The sequence below is a fragment of the Kryptolebias marmoratus genome, linkage group LG15 (assembly GCF_001649575.2).
Source record: "Kryptolebias marmoratus isolate JLee-2015 linkage group LG15, ASM164957v2, whole genome shotgun sequence".
NCBI classification, from domain to species: Eukaryota; Metazoa; Chordata; class Actinopteri; order Cyprinodontiformes; family Rivulidae; genus Kryptolebias; species Kryptolebias marmoratus.
In genome coordinates this window covers 16,783,400-16,798,880 of record NC_051444.1, presented here as the reverse complement: position 1 = coordinate 16,798,880, position 15,481 = coordinate 16,783,400, and the positions used below count along the sequence as shown (strand labels likewise).

The 15,481-nt window shown below is 42.0% G+C and overlaps 1 protein-coding gene across 4 annotated transcripts in view; it reads right to left on the bottom strand.

The window, feature by feature from the left end:
• LOC108243306 (transcription initiation factor TFIID subunit 4-like) overlaps positions 1–15,481 on the bottom strand; it is a 75,800-nt gene that overhangs the window by 51,455 nt on the left and 8,864 nt on the right. For 2 of the 4 annotated variants that reach the window (XM_017428649.3, XM_037979980.1), the window contains 7 exons: positions 14,168–14,314; positions 13,182–13,334; positions 12,567–12,689; positions 12,024–12,113; positions 11,141–11,350; positions 5,008–5,083; positions 3,843–3,957 (listed from right to left, as the gene is read on the bottom strand). In XM_017428649.3, the coding sequence (XP_017284138.1) occupies positions 3,843–3,957; positions 5,008–5,083; positions 11,141–11,350; positions 12,024–12,113; positions 12,567–12,689; positions 13,182–13,334; positions 14,168–14,314 (914 nt within the window). The remainder of the gene's footprint in view (positions 1–3,842; positions 3,958–5,007; positions 5,084–11,140; positions 11,351–12,023; positions 12,114–12,566; positions 12,690–13,181; positions 13,335–14,167; positions 14,315–15,481) is intronic. The other 2 variants (XM_017428651.3, XM_017428652.3) reach the window with 2 other exon arrangements.

Here is a 15,481-nt window from a genome sequence, read left to right as displayed (position 1 = left end):
CCCACCCTCACTGCCACCCCCCTCCACATCCCTGTGGATAAAGGTCTCTGAGCCCTGGCAGGGGGCCCTGATTGATCCCTGTGACTAACGCTCAGGCCATGCATGTTGTTACGTCTCTGCTGAGAGACACACGCCACAGGAGTGAGGTATTCTCCTCAAGGCAGCCCGAGATTCACTGGGCAGCTCATTGGATATGTGCTCGTGACCCAAATGGCTTTCGTGGTGGCTCAAGAGAAGCCAAAAGACTCAGCAACAAGCTAAATACAGCGTGATGTTTGTTAAAAGCCTGTAATTATTTCAGTGAACCACCCACATTCAGTTTGTACAAACAATACCTGCCTGGAAAAGGATGGCAGAGTAAATGTGAATAAATACTTCCAGACCGTCCTGCAAATGTATTTTTATTTAAATTTTCTGGAATAGCACAGTTTTCTTGAAGAATCTTTTTGACTATCTTCATTGTGGGAGAGCACCCGGCTCGTGTCTGCTGTGTTTCCAAAGTCAGCCAGTTTTTGATTGTACCTGAGGCAAATTTATTTATAAATCCCTTCTTCACAAATTAGCCACATCACATAGCAAAACAACTCAACAAAGGTTGTATCCACATGAGCATAACTATGGAAAAGAGCTGGTAAAATCTTAAATCAGATAGCAAAAACGACTACTAGACCAAAGCTTTGACAGTAATAGTTTGTCAGGATGAAAAGTTTTGCATCTTTGCGCCTTTACGTGTTCAACTTGTTAATGAACACGAATGGGTGTCCGCCATGTTGGACGGAGTTGGGTTTGCAGGACTGAGGCTGAGCTTGGCGGTTGGCAAAAGGCTGAGGGCCTCGGCTGGCTCGCCAGTGATTACAGCGGATGTTGAGTGTTTACAGAGAGAGGATGAGGGGACGAGGAGGAGGAGGAGGAGGAGGAGGAGGGGGGCACAAAGACAGCTGCTTTCACTCTGCACTGTAAACCACACACACACACAGGCACACAAACACAAACACGAGCACTTACACAGAAGGCTGTAGCTACATTGGAAACCCCACAAGCCCTGCAGTGTGTGTTTGTGCTACAGCTGGCCCGCTGGGACCAGCGGTTCAGAGTGACAGCCGTACACACATCAGACTGCAGCTGAACACAATGCAGGCTGGGTGGAGGCTGACTGACCAGGCCTGCGTTCAGTTTTCGTTTTTTGTCTGTACTGTCAACATGATGGTTAATATTAGATTGAAAAAATTAAATAAACTTGTCTTTTCTATTATTTTTAGGACACTTTTTGAGTTGTCTGTCCTATTATCGTCTGCTTTTTGATTTGTAAACTACTATTTATTATTATAACAACTAGGAAAGCACATGTGTCTGTTTAAACACAGACTCCTGCAGATAAATAAGCCAAGGAAAAGAAAAAAAAAAACTTCTAAACTTCAAGCAACTTTTTCCTCATTAACATCTGTCACATTTTTTCACAGACGACTCGATATCTGAAAGGCACGGGTTTCTGCTACAGTGTGAAGATGGCAAAGCGTCAGATGAATCATCTTGTAACACTGGGCTTGTAACACTTGCAGACGAGTTTTTAGACAAAGGCAACCAAACAAAGTCCGGCTGAGGCATCAACAGGTAAAGCGTTTTCAGTGCCCACTAAGAATGAACATGGAAGAAAACTGGAAGTCTGAACTTACTCGTATACGTGATTATTAAATGATATTTTGATCTAATTATCTTGTAAGGTTAGATAAGATTCCACACCCAGATAAAAAGATAAAGATTATATGCCTATTCAAGCTCATTCTACCTCTAGTTTAGACTCAACAATGCACGTCTCTAGAGCAGGAGTGGCCAACCCTGGTCCTCGAGGGCCACCATCCTGCAGGTTTTACTTGTTTCTCTGCTCCAACACACCTGATTTGAATCAATGGGTGATTAACAGGCTTCTGCAGAAGATGAAGAGGTGATTTAACCACTGAATCAGGTGTGTTGGAGCAGGGAAACAAGTAACACATGCAGGATGGTGGCCCTCGAGGACCAGGATTGGAGACTGTGGAAGGAAACTGCTCTATGTCCAGAGGAGACGCACACAGATGAATATCCTAAATAATTTCATGTTATGACACTATTGTGAACACATGATCTGCAGATGGACACCAGCTTACATGTAATCAAATGCATTTTTGTAGTTTCTTCCATACTTTGTGCCGCCAACCTTGATGGCACAAAAAAAATCTGGATCCTGATGACTTTGGCCAATGTGATGATCTGATTTATTCAGCATCACTTCTCTCTGACTGACTTTAGAATTCAAATCATGCGTTCTGTCTTCCTTTTTATAAAAAATAAAAATAAATAAATAAATCATGTATTTGTGCTTCTCTCACTCCTTAAAACAAAGTGTTGACCCAAAGCTACGTTTCCATCATTTTAGTTTGAGCCGAATTGATCAACCTTGCAGGTGGATCGTTTTAGGCTTCTAGGGCGGGCTGAAGGCACACCGCTGTGTTAGATTTATAACACAGGACAAAAATGAGAGCATCGCTGCAAAACAAACTGCAGCACAATAATTGTTTTATCTCTCAGTTATATTATTTTCCTTAGAATTGTTGGATGGTAAACTTGTAATTGAAAAATTAAATTTGCTTATTCGCACAGCCGCAGCATCCACACACACACACATATGCAGAAAGTCTCACATGGGGGAAAAGCAGCACCAGTCATACTGATGCAGTGTGTGTTAATTGAGGAGAGCAAAATACTTAATGCAAGACAAATAACTGGATGAAACTAAGAATGGTTTTAAGGAAAATCGCAGTGTGTACCTTAAATATCACACAAAGCCAAATGAGGCGAACTATCAGCTGACCTTTATTAAAAGAAAATATGCTTTCTGATGTCATGACACATTTCTTTTGGGACAGTGGTGCTGTGCGTTATTGGGTTTATGATGAAACCAGTGCGTTCGGGTGTGATGGGCCACTGTGATCACCGCAGGGAGGAAAAGGTCGTCAGTAACAAGCGAGCCTGACAGCTTAATTACCAACGCAGCTAAAGATTTATTGGTTTATCAATCAGAGCCTCGGGCCCTGCCTTTCCCCCCAGGAAACGGCAGCCATTACTATGAACCCGTTAGCCCACATGACCCAGACTCTTCTTGCCATGGCCCAGTCCCACCAGGGTCATCCTAAACCTCCCGTTCCTGTCATAGGAGCGTGCGAATATTCGTGAATTCTCAGATTGTAAACACATGTGCACCCGAGCAGGGACACGAGCAAAGCGGATGGAATGTTAATATATACATACAGACTAAATGCTGCACAAGCATAGAAAACATGCAAAGACTCACACACATCACAGAGCACAAAGGCCAGCATGTGGGCGAGGAATCTTTTATGTTTTGAGACAAAAGCCCGGCAGAAGCAGAGGCAAGACCAGAGAGAAAGAGAGCGCCAGGCTGCGGGCACAATGCGTTTGACTTTACCAAAAAGGTATTTTCAGACTAGCATTGTGAAATTCCTGCCATCTGGGCACAATTATCCTTTTTCTAAATTAAGGTTTAGCTCATTTGCAACACTGTCAATGACTTGTGACACTGACACAAAGAGGGCAAGCGTGAGGGTGATCTATTGGTGGGCTGTGTGTCGCTACGAGGTGGGCGCAGAGAAAAAGGACCACCAATCATCCAGCCGGTCGGGCAGGCAGGCAGCCAGGTGGCTGGGCAGCCAGCTCAGATAAACACTCATAGCCTTAGTTAGCTGAGAGTGTAGCCCATAGTCATGGAGAATCTGCTCAGTTAAATGCTGCCCCCATGTGGCGGCAGCTAGGAACAGCATGGACTCTCCTGGCAAAAGAGGTTGTACCTGAAAGAGCCTCCTCCGGGGTCGTTGAGCTTGTTTTTCTGATTCCCAGAAATCTGAACAGGCAGGCCCATCGGACTTTTGCCTGTTTGTATGATGGCTCCCTTTCCTATTGTGCCTGTGAAGGAGAGGGGACAAAAAAAATGAAAAAAAGAAGAAAATATTCAACAAAAAGAGAAGAAGTAATGTTATCATTGAAGTGTCCACTCGTATCTGCATCAAATATCCTCCTGTCTAATGGCCACCTTCAGCTGTCTCTACTATCCTCACAGGGGAAGATTTTTTTTTTTTTGGGGGGGGGGACAGTACTGTTGCTCTCCCCAGGTTGGGTGCAGCGAGCGTCGCTCTGTCAATATCACTGCGCTTCACCGGCTCTCCTTACACTCCTAAACCGCATCCTGCTCCGAGACACGTTTTCCGGAGAGGCACAGGGACTGCCAGAGTGAATTTAAACTTGATTTTAACAGGCATGTTCTTAGCCAAGAGGCGCAGAAAAGTATTTTTAGAACTATCCCCGCATTCCAATTTATGGGCATAAAACAACTTACAGATCTTTCACTGCAGGCAATCTCAGGGAAGGGGGCAGATCAAATTTGTATGCACCTCCGATTGTACGCACACACGCACACTTGTGCAAAATCAGGTACAAACACATACACACATTTTACACGCACACACAGAGCACTTGAGAGCACACAGTTCTCTTAGGGGAGCATTATACTCGGTTGGCGTTGGGGCGATATTTGTGGGCTTCTGTGGGAAGAGTGTTTGTGAATCAGTGTGAGTAAGCAGCCACGCAAATGTTTGAGAAGGCTCTATAACTAGACAGGAAAAAAAAAAACACCTGTTCTCTCTATGGCTCCTGCTTGTTTACACATCTTCCAGCTGAGGGAACATTTACAGTTTCACTAATCTCATGTTTAATCTATTTTGTTGGGGCTTTTTTTTTCACTAACAAACAGGCTGAGCATGGTGGATTTGTTTCATTAAGAAGCCAGCATGAAAAATGTCAAAATTTCCAAACCGGCTTTCATCTTTTGCATGATATGAATCACAGTAGTACACAAACTTTTTACTTTTTTTTTTTTTTTTTTTTTATTTTCCTGAGAGAGACAAAAAGACTTGAGTAAGGTCAAACCCGATTGGAGAAGTTCAAAAAATGTCCTACCTTGCGGTCTGATGGATTGCGTGATGACCATGGGCATACGGACTTGGCCACCCACGACCCCTCCTGTCTTCACACCCTAGGGGGAAAATAAAAAAAATAAAAACTTTATGAAAGCGTTTCAAAAAAAGTTGGAAAAGAGGAAAATATGAGAAATTTAATAAGAATAAAATGACATGAATGGCAAAGTACTGCTTCATTTTAACAGTTACAATATGTTTCAAAGAAAATCTGCTTCCTCTGATTGTTAGACGGTAAGTAAATAAAACAAGCTGGCTACAAAGGTTGTAATCAAATTATTTTTTATTTGAGTGCAATTTTCAAAAACACATCTGCAGCAAAAGAATTGAATCGATGAAGAACGCCTGAAATTCTACAACAGCGACTGTTACACAATACTGAAAAGGAGAGATGAAATACAGCAAATAAATTTCTTACAGTGCGTGACCTATATTTGCTTGTATTTGCAGATAGCACAAAGGTAAAATGAAGTCAGGACCTCAGTTAAACAGTAGTTTAGGAGAAAAAGTAGTGGTAGAAGTAAGGGGAGAAAAAGAAGAGGAAGCAGTGGGGGGAAATGGGGAAGGAGGGGGAGGGGGGGTACTATGCTGGCCTATTAGAGTCACTTCTTTCCTTTGTAGCAGCTACGGGCCGAGCCTCTGGCTCAGCCATCCATTCCTACCAGTTTGCTTCTTGCTGCATATTTTTTAGCCTTGTTTTCCATTCCCTGACACATGCTATATTACTGTTCAAGCTACTGAAAAAAAACAGAGGCCATTTTTCCCAGAGATCCACTGCAGGGGTCTGCAGGGGTGGGAGGGAAGGGGAAAAATACATTCATAATAGGCAGAGATAGCTAGCACCTCTGGCCAGCTGGCGACACAGTTAACAACAACAAAAAGAGAGACCAAGGTAGGAAGTCTGAGATTCATGAGCAGAGGGTGTAACACTAAAACTGAACTCCACATTTTACATTCAAATGGTGCTTTTTTTTTCCTCCAAATGTTATGGCTGAGTGTAGGGATAGCATTCCTAATTTATGTAAAGCATTTCCTTGTGCGATAAAGTGAACGTACAGATTTTTACCAAAGATTCCAATGAAATAGAATTTAAGCCTGAGGGTTAGAGCTAATTGCCTCTGTGATCACTTTGTTTCTTTAAAGAAATTAGGATACTACATACTGAGTCATGGTAATAAGAAAAAAATATCAAATAAAAACAGTTTGCAAGTGTTATTAAGTGTGGCCATCCAGACACATGTGCCTCGAGGTTAAACAATACAACGCTTAGAGAAACTGCAAAAAAGCTACATCCCAGAATTGCTTGTTTTGAAGAGTACTGTCAAGCTAAAGTTTGCAAAAGGAGCATATGAACAAATTACAAGTCCTCTGGAACAATGTTCTTTAGATAAACGAGACCAAAGTGGAGATGTGTGCTTATATATGTTGCAAGATGAAGTGTTTGTGTGAAGCCAAACATATCACATAAAGGACCATTTTACGCAGTTAATTGCATTTCTGTCTCATTCACAACTGTAACTCCCACTGATAAAAGGACAATGATCAACCGGTTTTATGAAACTGGTGTTCTGTCAGCAGAGTGCAAAACTAAACCAAATGCTTTGCTCCTTAAATCCCAGTCGGACCCTGCTGTGTGAGGTTCTAGGTGACTGAAAAGTTCACAAGACTGATTTGGTTTGAACTGTTGCTCTGTTGTTGATCTGCACCCTATTCTGTCACAGAGGAAGTGCTCAAACGTCCAATCATATCCTAACATGTGTCCCAGCCGAACCGATCACAAGTTGTTGAGTCGGCAGTCATCAGATCGAAGACAAATCTTAGATCTGATGAATACCTGTGATAATTAGTTGGGTTATAATGGGGATGTCCAAACGCAGCAGAAATGGGATGATTTGAGCTTGAGTCGTGCGTGCGACATTGTTGACGTGAGGTTGTATTTATTTATTTACTTATTGATCCAGTTTCCTTACGAGTAAGAAACTAAAAGAAAATCTAATTACCTTCATCAATCCTTCCAGTCTTAATGTGTCGAGAAATGTAAAATAATTTTTACTTCTTGCAGTCAAGGCAAACGACACTACATTTCCAACATATAATGCAATCTCTGCGTAACATTGCACATTCTGGTGCGTAGAGCTTTTTAAAATAAAATAAAAAGCCTTCAATAATGTATCTCCAGATTTCTTCACTTCCACAGAAGTAAAAAAATATATATACGGCAAGAAACTTTCAGCCTAACTCATCTATACGTCTGGTTTCAGACTGTCATTGTGCCAGTGGCAATCATTTACTAAGTCGTGTCGCTGCTGTGTGTGAGCGCACAGCGCCCATGAGATGGAAATGGAGAAACAGTTTAAGACTGAAGGCATGTTTTGGACACAGGCTGCAGCCACCACATTGCTTTAAAACTGACCCGAGGCTGACCTAGTTACCTCGCTTCACCCTTCAACGGTTAAGATAGAGGGAGGAAGGTGAGGGGGAGGTTACGTTGAGAGAAGATACTGGAATGAGACAGGAGGAGAGAAAAGGGAGAGGAAGAAGAAGACAGGAAACAAGGGAAGGACTGAAGTAAGAGACCAGCGTAGAGAAAGACAAAACAAGCAGGAGAACAGCAAGAACAGCTAAATGGGGAGATATTAAAAACTAGAGAACCGGTCCAGTTTGGGTCTAACCTTATTTAACCTACAGTGTTTGTAGACGTCTGTAGACCACATGGGTTTCCTCATAAAAACAAGCACACAGTTTCCTCCCTCTGTAATGTGCTGCAGGTGGGTTTTAAGAGAAGCCACTGGTTGCTAGTGGTGGACCCTGCAGGTTATCCAGTCTCAATAAAAGCTAAATAAACTGCTTATAACCAACACATATGCACAAAAACATACAAATCAAGAACATGTAGAGCAGCTTGGATACTATTAGATCATGTTTACTGTAATACCACAGGACTCAGTGTGGACTCAAGTGTTCAATGAGGAGGAACCAAAACCTCAGCTCAATACATTTTTGTAAACAGATTAAAAAAAAAATACAGAATCCTTCACAATTACAATTCTGCAAAACAGCTTTACTTTAGGTGAATCTTACTGGCAAACTATACTGTCAGAAAATGCAAAAGGACCATTTCAGAGCTTTATGGGCATCAACATCTCTTCAACTCCTAAAAAATAGTCAACTGTGTATATTTTCTGCAAACTGATCAAAATCTTTCTCTATTTTTCTCGAAAGCATTTCCAGGGCATGAGTTCATTTGCTGGCTGAATCATTTGACTCGAACCAATCCAAACAGGAACCAGGGGGTTGTGGCTGAGTGACCTAAGTCAGTGGTTATCAAAGTTAGGGGCAAGGACCTCCCTGTGGGTCATGAAGTATCAACGTTAGGGTCTCGAAATTATTTAGAGAAATTAAAATACATTTTAAAATGCCTGCTAATATCGTGTTATTACTGTGATTGTTCCACTGGATTAAACACATAGTTACCTAAAGACAGAAGTAATGGTATCATTATGCTCCTGTTTAACTGGCCTGAATGCTTTAACCAAAAACCCTTTAAGTCTCTGCCATGGTTATTTTGTGGGTCATATTTTTAAAAAGTTTGGAAACCAAAGACTTCGGCGACCTTTACAGGATTGATAATGTGGTACTGCTGTCTCCCTGCATAGCAAACTTGTAAAAGAGCACTGTGAAATTATTCTGTGACTCTGCAGGAAAGCCTGATGCCTATGCCCAGCGTTTGTAAAAAAAATAATCAATTTTACCTGCAATAAAATCACAGCAGTCCACAAGTGAAACCTCAGCTTGATGACACTACCAAACAAGATGCCTTTCGTTTCTCCAACATTAATTAATAAGGAGATAAACAGAATTATGTGTAAAAGAGTTTACTCTCAAAAGGAGCCATGGTCCTGAGATAGTACCGTGAACTTTCTGAGGTGGTGCCAGAACTACATTTATGATTGGTTGAATATTTCCAGCTTTTCTCTTATCTTCATCTCAAGTTTAATTTCCACCAGTGTTTGTTCAATCTAATAACTTTACCCCTGGTAAAAGTTTTGCAGCAGTTTTCAAAGAAATACACCCTCCAGCTTAGCCATTCCTGCCCTCGTCAGTCAGCTGTGGCAACACATGGCACACCCATAAGATGAACTGGTGAACTGAGCTTGAGCAACAATCAGAAGAAAAAATTAATAAATCCAAGCAATAAAACAATACTCTGATTGTTTTAGAGCGATTGTGTTCCAAGACATACAATAGCTTTCACAAATTCTCAGAAATTTCTTTTTGCTAATTCTGACTTATTGCAGCGGAGGCAAGACTTCTGGTTTACTCGCTCTGTAGGAAGTGCAGCAGGTCCAACTCAGCAGAGAAGAGTTTTACACTTCAGCTGAGTTAATAGTCTTCATCTGTACTTTACCTTACATTTTCAGTGTATCTGCAAAATAAATCCAGAGCTGAAACAATCTTTAGCTTCATCTAAAAAGCCCGGGGGGCATTTAAGTTCCAGGTACTTTTAGTGCAAAGAATACTGTAGAAACATCCTGTTTTAAGATTACCAGCTCTGACAAGTCCCACTCTGCAAGCTGGTAAGATTTATTCCTTTGGTTTGTAAGATTTGAAACCCGTGTGGTCTGCATTCAGGCTTTTGAGACTATTACAAATGGCTACAGCGATTCAACAACAGAAATGATAACCCTGTTTGCTAACATGGTAACGATAGAGGATATCTGTGGTGGGATCAGAAGCCCCTCAGTAAGAGTCCTTGGAAACTTCCACACTGAACCACAAAGTTTTTTTAAAATGCTCACAGGTGATTGTTATAGAGTGCAAAACTATAACAGGAATCCCTTTAATGAGGATGTGGGAATGAGAAACCCATTTCAGTAAGTTTTGTTAAAGCAGTGTAAATGATGTTAATATCACCCACCGTCATGAAAGTCAGACAATCATGTCATTGCCTGTGTCGATGTGTATCTGTTTGTTTGTTTGTTTGTCGGCAAAATGTCTCATGAACACTTGGACGAATTTTAATGAAACGCTCAAAAAGTAGTTATCGGATGTAAATCTACAACTGCTACTCGCTCCTGTGTCCTTGTATGAATGAGAGTCTGTTCAAATAAGATGTCCTCTGTTTCCAGAGCTGATTGGCTAGAGAGACTTTAAAAGGAACAAGCTCCGCCCACTGAAGGAGAAGAGGCTGGAGGCTGCTGGGGTTGGCTTGTTGGCGTCTCCACGCACTCCTGCTCCGTCTGTCGACTATAGGAGCCAGCCTTGTGCCACGTCATTTTTCTTAATTACAGTTTTCATTATTAGCTGGGTTTGGGACTTACCGGCAGTCCTGTTTTAGAGTTTTTGGTTTTTAGATTTAATTTAGGGATTATAGGTTTAGGGGAATGGCCTAAATTCAACTTTTCTCCTTCTTTGTTTTGGCCGGGGCTCCCAACTCCCTTTGATTGTGTTTTTTGAGCATTGTTTCTATTTAAAATTATTTAAACTTTGTAACTGTCTGAACTCATACATATGTTATGTGTTCTTTGAGCCACACGGACCATAACAACAACTGATTAACTGCTGGAGTCAACACAATTCAAGATAGTTGCCATAGTGAATCAACTACATTAAACACAAAAATAGCAGTTTTACAGATATTGAGCCACAGTTTGGCGTCGTAACAGCTGAGAGTCGTACCCATCACATGCTCTGAGGGCTTACAAATCATGCAACATCCTTTTTTAAAACCTTGGCATGCAAGGCAGTAGGTACAATGCATTCCTTCAAGGTTAGCTACTTTTTGCAGTTCTCTTTCTTCTAAACTTCTCATTAATGTTTGGTGAGCTGAGTGTGATTCCTCAGTGAATCTGTCAGCTGCTTGTGAGTCAAACTCATTGTTAGATGTGTGACTTCAAGTCATTACACTGCAGGACTCACCGAGCACAACAGGTCCACAACATGCACCCAACGCTTCCTAATAGTACAGAATATTAAGTAACTGTGAATAAACCTTTTTGGCTATTTCATAATAACTGTGAGTTATTGTGGGCTTCAGTTCTTTTTAAATAAGAGCCTTCAATATGGCCGTCACATCTGCACAGAAGAATATTTGACCTGATCTTATCTGGACATACCATGGCAGCTGTGTGTCCAAGCGTCCCAGCAGGCAGTGCGGTGGCACTCACAGTGGTGCTGACACTGTTCGGGTGCCGTATGCGGACAGCTGGCCCGGCCACGATGGCAGGAGGGGTGCCGCTGGCTGCTGGTTTGACTCCCTGCTGCAGGGGCTGGGTCAGGGACTGCTGACTGTTCAGCAAAGACAGCCTGAGGGCCGGGAGGCTTTTCTGTGGAAGACAGACCAAAGTTAGGAGGCAAAAAACAAAAAACAGACAAATATAACAAAACACCAAGCGCAGCTGTAACCACAAACAGAACTGCTGGATTCACTGGTTGATTTGACAGATCAACACAACAAATACGGCTAAAAGTGAACTATATAACCACACCTGTTTGCATTTGTCACAAAATGATTCATGTGGATTTATTTATTGTAAAAAAACACATTTTAAATTTATTAAGAGGGCACTAGATGCAGTTTGCAGATGATAGACCGCATGTCATTTTAATATCACCATTTATGACAGCCTATACATTATCCCTAATGGAAAAAAAACTAATGTTGTTCCATCCAGACTATTTCAGGAACATCTTAGAAATAAACAACATGAGACTGCAAGACAATGTGTGTTTTTAGCCAGATTAGGGAGTAATTTAGAAGTAGCTAAAGAGTCCAGTACACTGACCTCTAGGGTCCTCATTGTTTTTATTTTATGAGGGAGACAAGTTCAGTGTAAGATTACCAGAATAAGAAACGATTTTTAAAATTGCTCAAAGAAAGTTTAGCCATGAAAGTAAGCCTTTGAATGAACCACTGCCATTCTCAGTGTAAGAAGTGGTTTCATAGTTGATCCCACTTTAACAGAAGATTAGAAAGAAATCCAAAAACAGGAGCTTCACCTTGAGAAACGGGACCAGGTAAGGCTGCGGAGACGATTTGAGCTCAGTCTGCAGCCGGCTGGTGAACTCCTCTGGTTCAATCTTGGCATCCTGTCCAGAAACACAAATGTAAACAAGGACTACATAATACAGCATGGTGACTAAAACACAATGTGATAAAACCCCATCAATGGCTGAGATGATAATCCTATAGAATCCCTATCCTGGGACCTCAGGGTACACCTTAATGTGTATAAAGTGAAAAAATATGACTGAGAAAAAAGATTTTAGGAGAAGTTTCATGGTGCCATCTACAGGTTGGAAATATTCAATGCAAAACCAAAACAGGGATCTAAGTTGAACAGGGATCTTCTGTCACAGTTGAGCCAGATGCTTCTGGGATATTGGTTCTGCCTAAAGAAAAAAGACCCATATGCTGACACCATAGCAGTTTTTGTAAAAAAAAAATATTATGTGGTTAAGATCTATGAGAACTAAGTGCCATGCCTTATGGTATTTGTTGGATATGAGCAAATGTTTTTCATTTAGTTGTTTAAAACTCACCAGCAGGTCTTGAACCAGAGCCTTAACGTTCTTGGAAGTCTCAGGCGAGGGAGAGTTGTGAGATGCCAGTTTGATAAGGGTGGCTAGGAAATTCTTACACTTCTTCACATTCTCTTGCATTTCCTGGGGAATAAAATTAGATTTTTGACCATCTTTTGCAAAACAAACAAACAAACAAGAAAACAAGGAGTTAGCGATTTAAACAACCAAGATAAACTGTTGTTTAAACTGACATGTTCTCAAAATGTGCAAATCTCTACCCTTGGAAGTTAGTGACCCAGGTATCTATGACTAATAAAGATCAATTGATGTGTGTATTATTTGTATGTAGCTGTGTTTCTATATCTACACATAAATCCTCCTGATTGGACAATCAAGAGTTTATGATGAGTCTTTGCTTCCATGAGTGTCCTTGGGTATCCACCAGTGTGAATGCACGAGTGTGAAATGAGTGTGTGTGCGTGTGGGCATGTGTGAGACTCTCTGTCCATGCCCAGCTGTGTGACGTAGTAAAACAATGGGAGGGGGGCGGCTGAACTTGTGACACGGCCGGCCTCCTGGCAGCTGAAGCCTTCAGGGTGGAGGAAAAGTGGCGGGTCGGTGGAGGGAACAAACCTGGGACACGACTGGGGCTCCAGGGGCCGCTGTGACGCTTGTCGGTGCCGGCTGCACTGGCTGGGAGGTAGACTGGGCGGGGCCCTGGGGGGCCATAACCACTGGGGTCTGCTGCGGAGCCGTCACTGCCACGGCCGGTGCCACGGGGGCCTTCTGAAAGAGCAAGGAAGAGACAGAGAGATAAACAGGACATGACGCTTCGCTCGCAGCAAGGCCACAGAGAACAGGAGGCAGGCGCCACAGCGGTCCTGTCACATCTGCTCTCCTGACTTCAGTGGACATCTCTTAACAGACAGGGAGGAGGAAGGGGAGAAAGTGTCAAGCAAGAGGCTGGGAAACACAAGAGCCCATTAAAGCTATTCTTTAAAGTCACTTGCCTGGAAGGGAAAGCTTTATCTTCCACCAAATATTTGCAACAAGTAATTCAAAACATTTGCTTTTTTTTTTTCCTGATAAGACAAGAAAGTAAACATTTTATGCTCGTCACACGAGTTGCCATTAGCAGTTTCTCACTTTAAAGCCATCATCACCTCTTTTCAAATCTCTTGGGGTCTGTTCATTTTTGGTAATAAAATACATTTACAGTGATAGTGCTACAAGTGGACAGGTGTGAATGCAAACAAAATCCAGGGCCCCTGTAAATGTCTGATCCCTCAGCTCACAACTAGAGGCCACATTAACGTCCTCACATGTGATGTAGACCCACAGAGATGTACTCGGCCTTTTATCTGTTTCTATTAAGTAAAGACGTGCTAGTTTCTACTGAATCCCAGGTAAATCTGGATTTTCCGCATGTTGTGTTTTATTCTTAATAAAAAGCACTAAGTGTTTGAAATACTAATAGAAATAAAATGCAAGAGTCAAGAATTGCACACAAGGTAGGTGTACAATGTTAATCTTTAGTTTAGAATATCACAGTTTCATTAGCTTTCAGGGCTGCTGTAAGAATAAAACTTGAACTGTGCATGTGAAGAATGTTATCTCACAGGGCGGAGTGCAGGACAGGAGGAGGAGGAAGAAGAGGAGGAAGAGGTCTGGAGGGCAGGGCTGGAAGGAGTGGGAGAGGGAGACGGTGCCATCTTGGCCGGGGTCAAAGAACACTGCCTGGTGGTCTGAGAGGTCACAGGACACTGCTGGGAAGACAGAGAGCAACAGGATGAGAAAAAAAATGCGGCGGCGTGCCTGGCGGACACATATGGAAAGGTCACGGCAGCAGGAAAGAAGAAGAACGTGTGAGCGTGTTGGAGGTGGCGAAGGTTGAAGCCCGGGAAAGTATGGATGGTCAAGTAGCAGAGGGTCAGGGTGTTTATCCATCACTGCTTAGACCTGATAACAGAAACCATCTCCACATACTAACTACTAGCTATATAGAACAACTGTATTATGTTTATGTGTGTGCATGCAAAATGTGAAGAATTAAAGAATATAATTAAAAACCAGTCATTTGACAATACAATGTTATTTGACTAGCAGCAAATGCTCTAAACTCAGTACTTCTTTAAAATCAGCTTATTGAAAGTCTGAACACTTACAAGCATTAACGAAGAATAAGAAACATAAACTGATTAGTTTGTAAGGGTTATAATCAGTTATAATAATCTGTTATAATGACCTAAACCACACTGACTACACTGACCTGGCCCAGTCAGTTAGCTGTAATCCAATAACAACTTCTTTTGGGGTATTTTTTTAAATCCAGGATTTATATTATTCTAAAAATCAAGAAATACGATGCAAACTCAAACAAAGTGACATTTATTCAAATTCAGATTCAGAAAACTTTATTCATCCCTGACGGACAACTGATAAAAACATTTAATTGATATTGAACAGAGTTGTAATTCCTTCTGTTGCATAAAGTAGATGATATACTTGAGTATTCGTGTCAATAATTAGTACTTTGTTCCTCTGATAGGATTGAGCCGCTCGTCTCATACATTCACAGATATGCACACAAGCAGAGGCTCATCAAAACTTCCTGGCTGATTCCCTGCTTTCCCTTCCATTGGCCAAGACCTAAGATGGCCTCTGCCACGACCTCTGACCCCTAGTCAAGCCAAAGCGCTCTCTAAACACCTCACAGATACAGCAACATTCAAGCGCAGGGTAACCTCCACTCGTCTCCCACACAGATACAAACCTCGCGGAGACGAGGAGAAGGAAAGAAGAAGGATAAGCAGCAAAAGGAGGAGGGAGTTTCCCCTCCGCTAAAAGTTTTGTTGAACCAAAGAGTTGAGGGGAAGTGGGTGTATGATAGATGAGTGCAGAGGGGATAGGGGGGTGGCAGTGGGTGCAAGGAG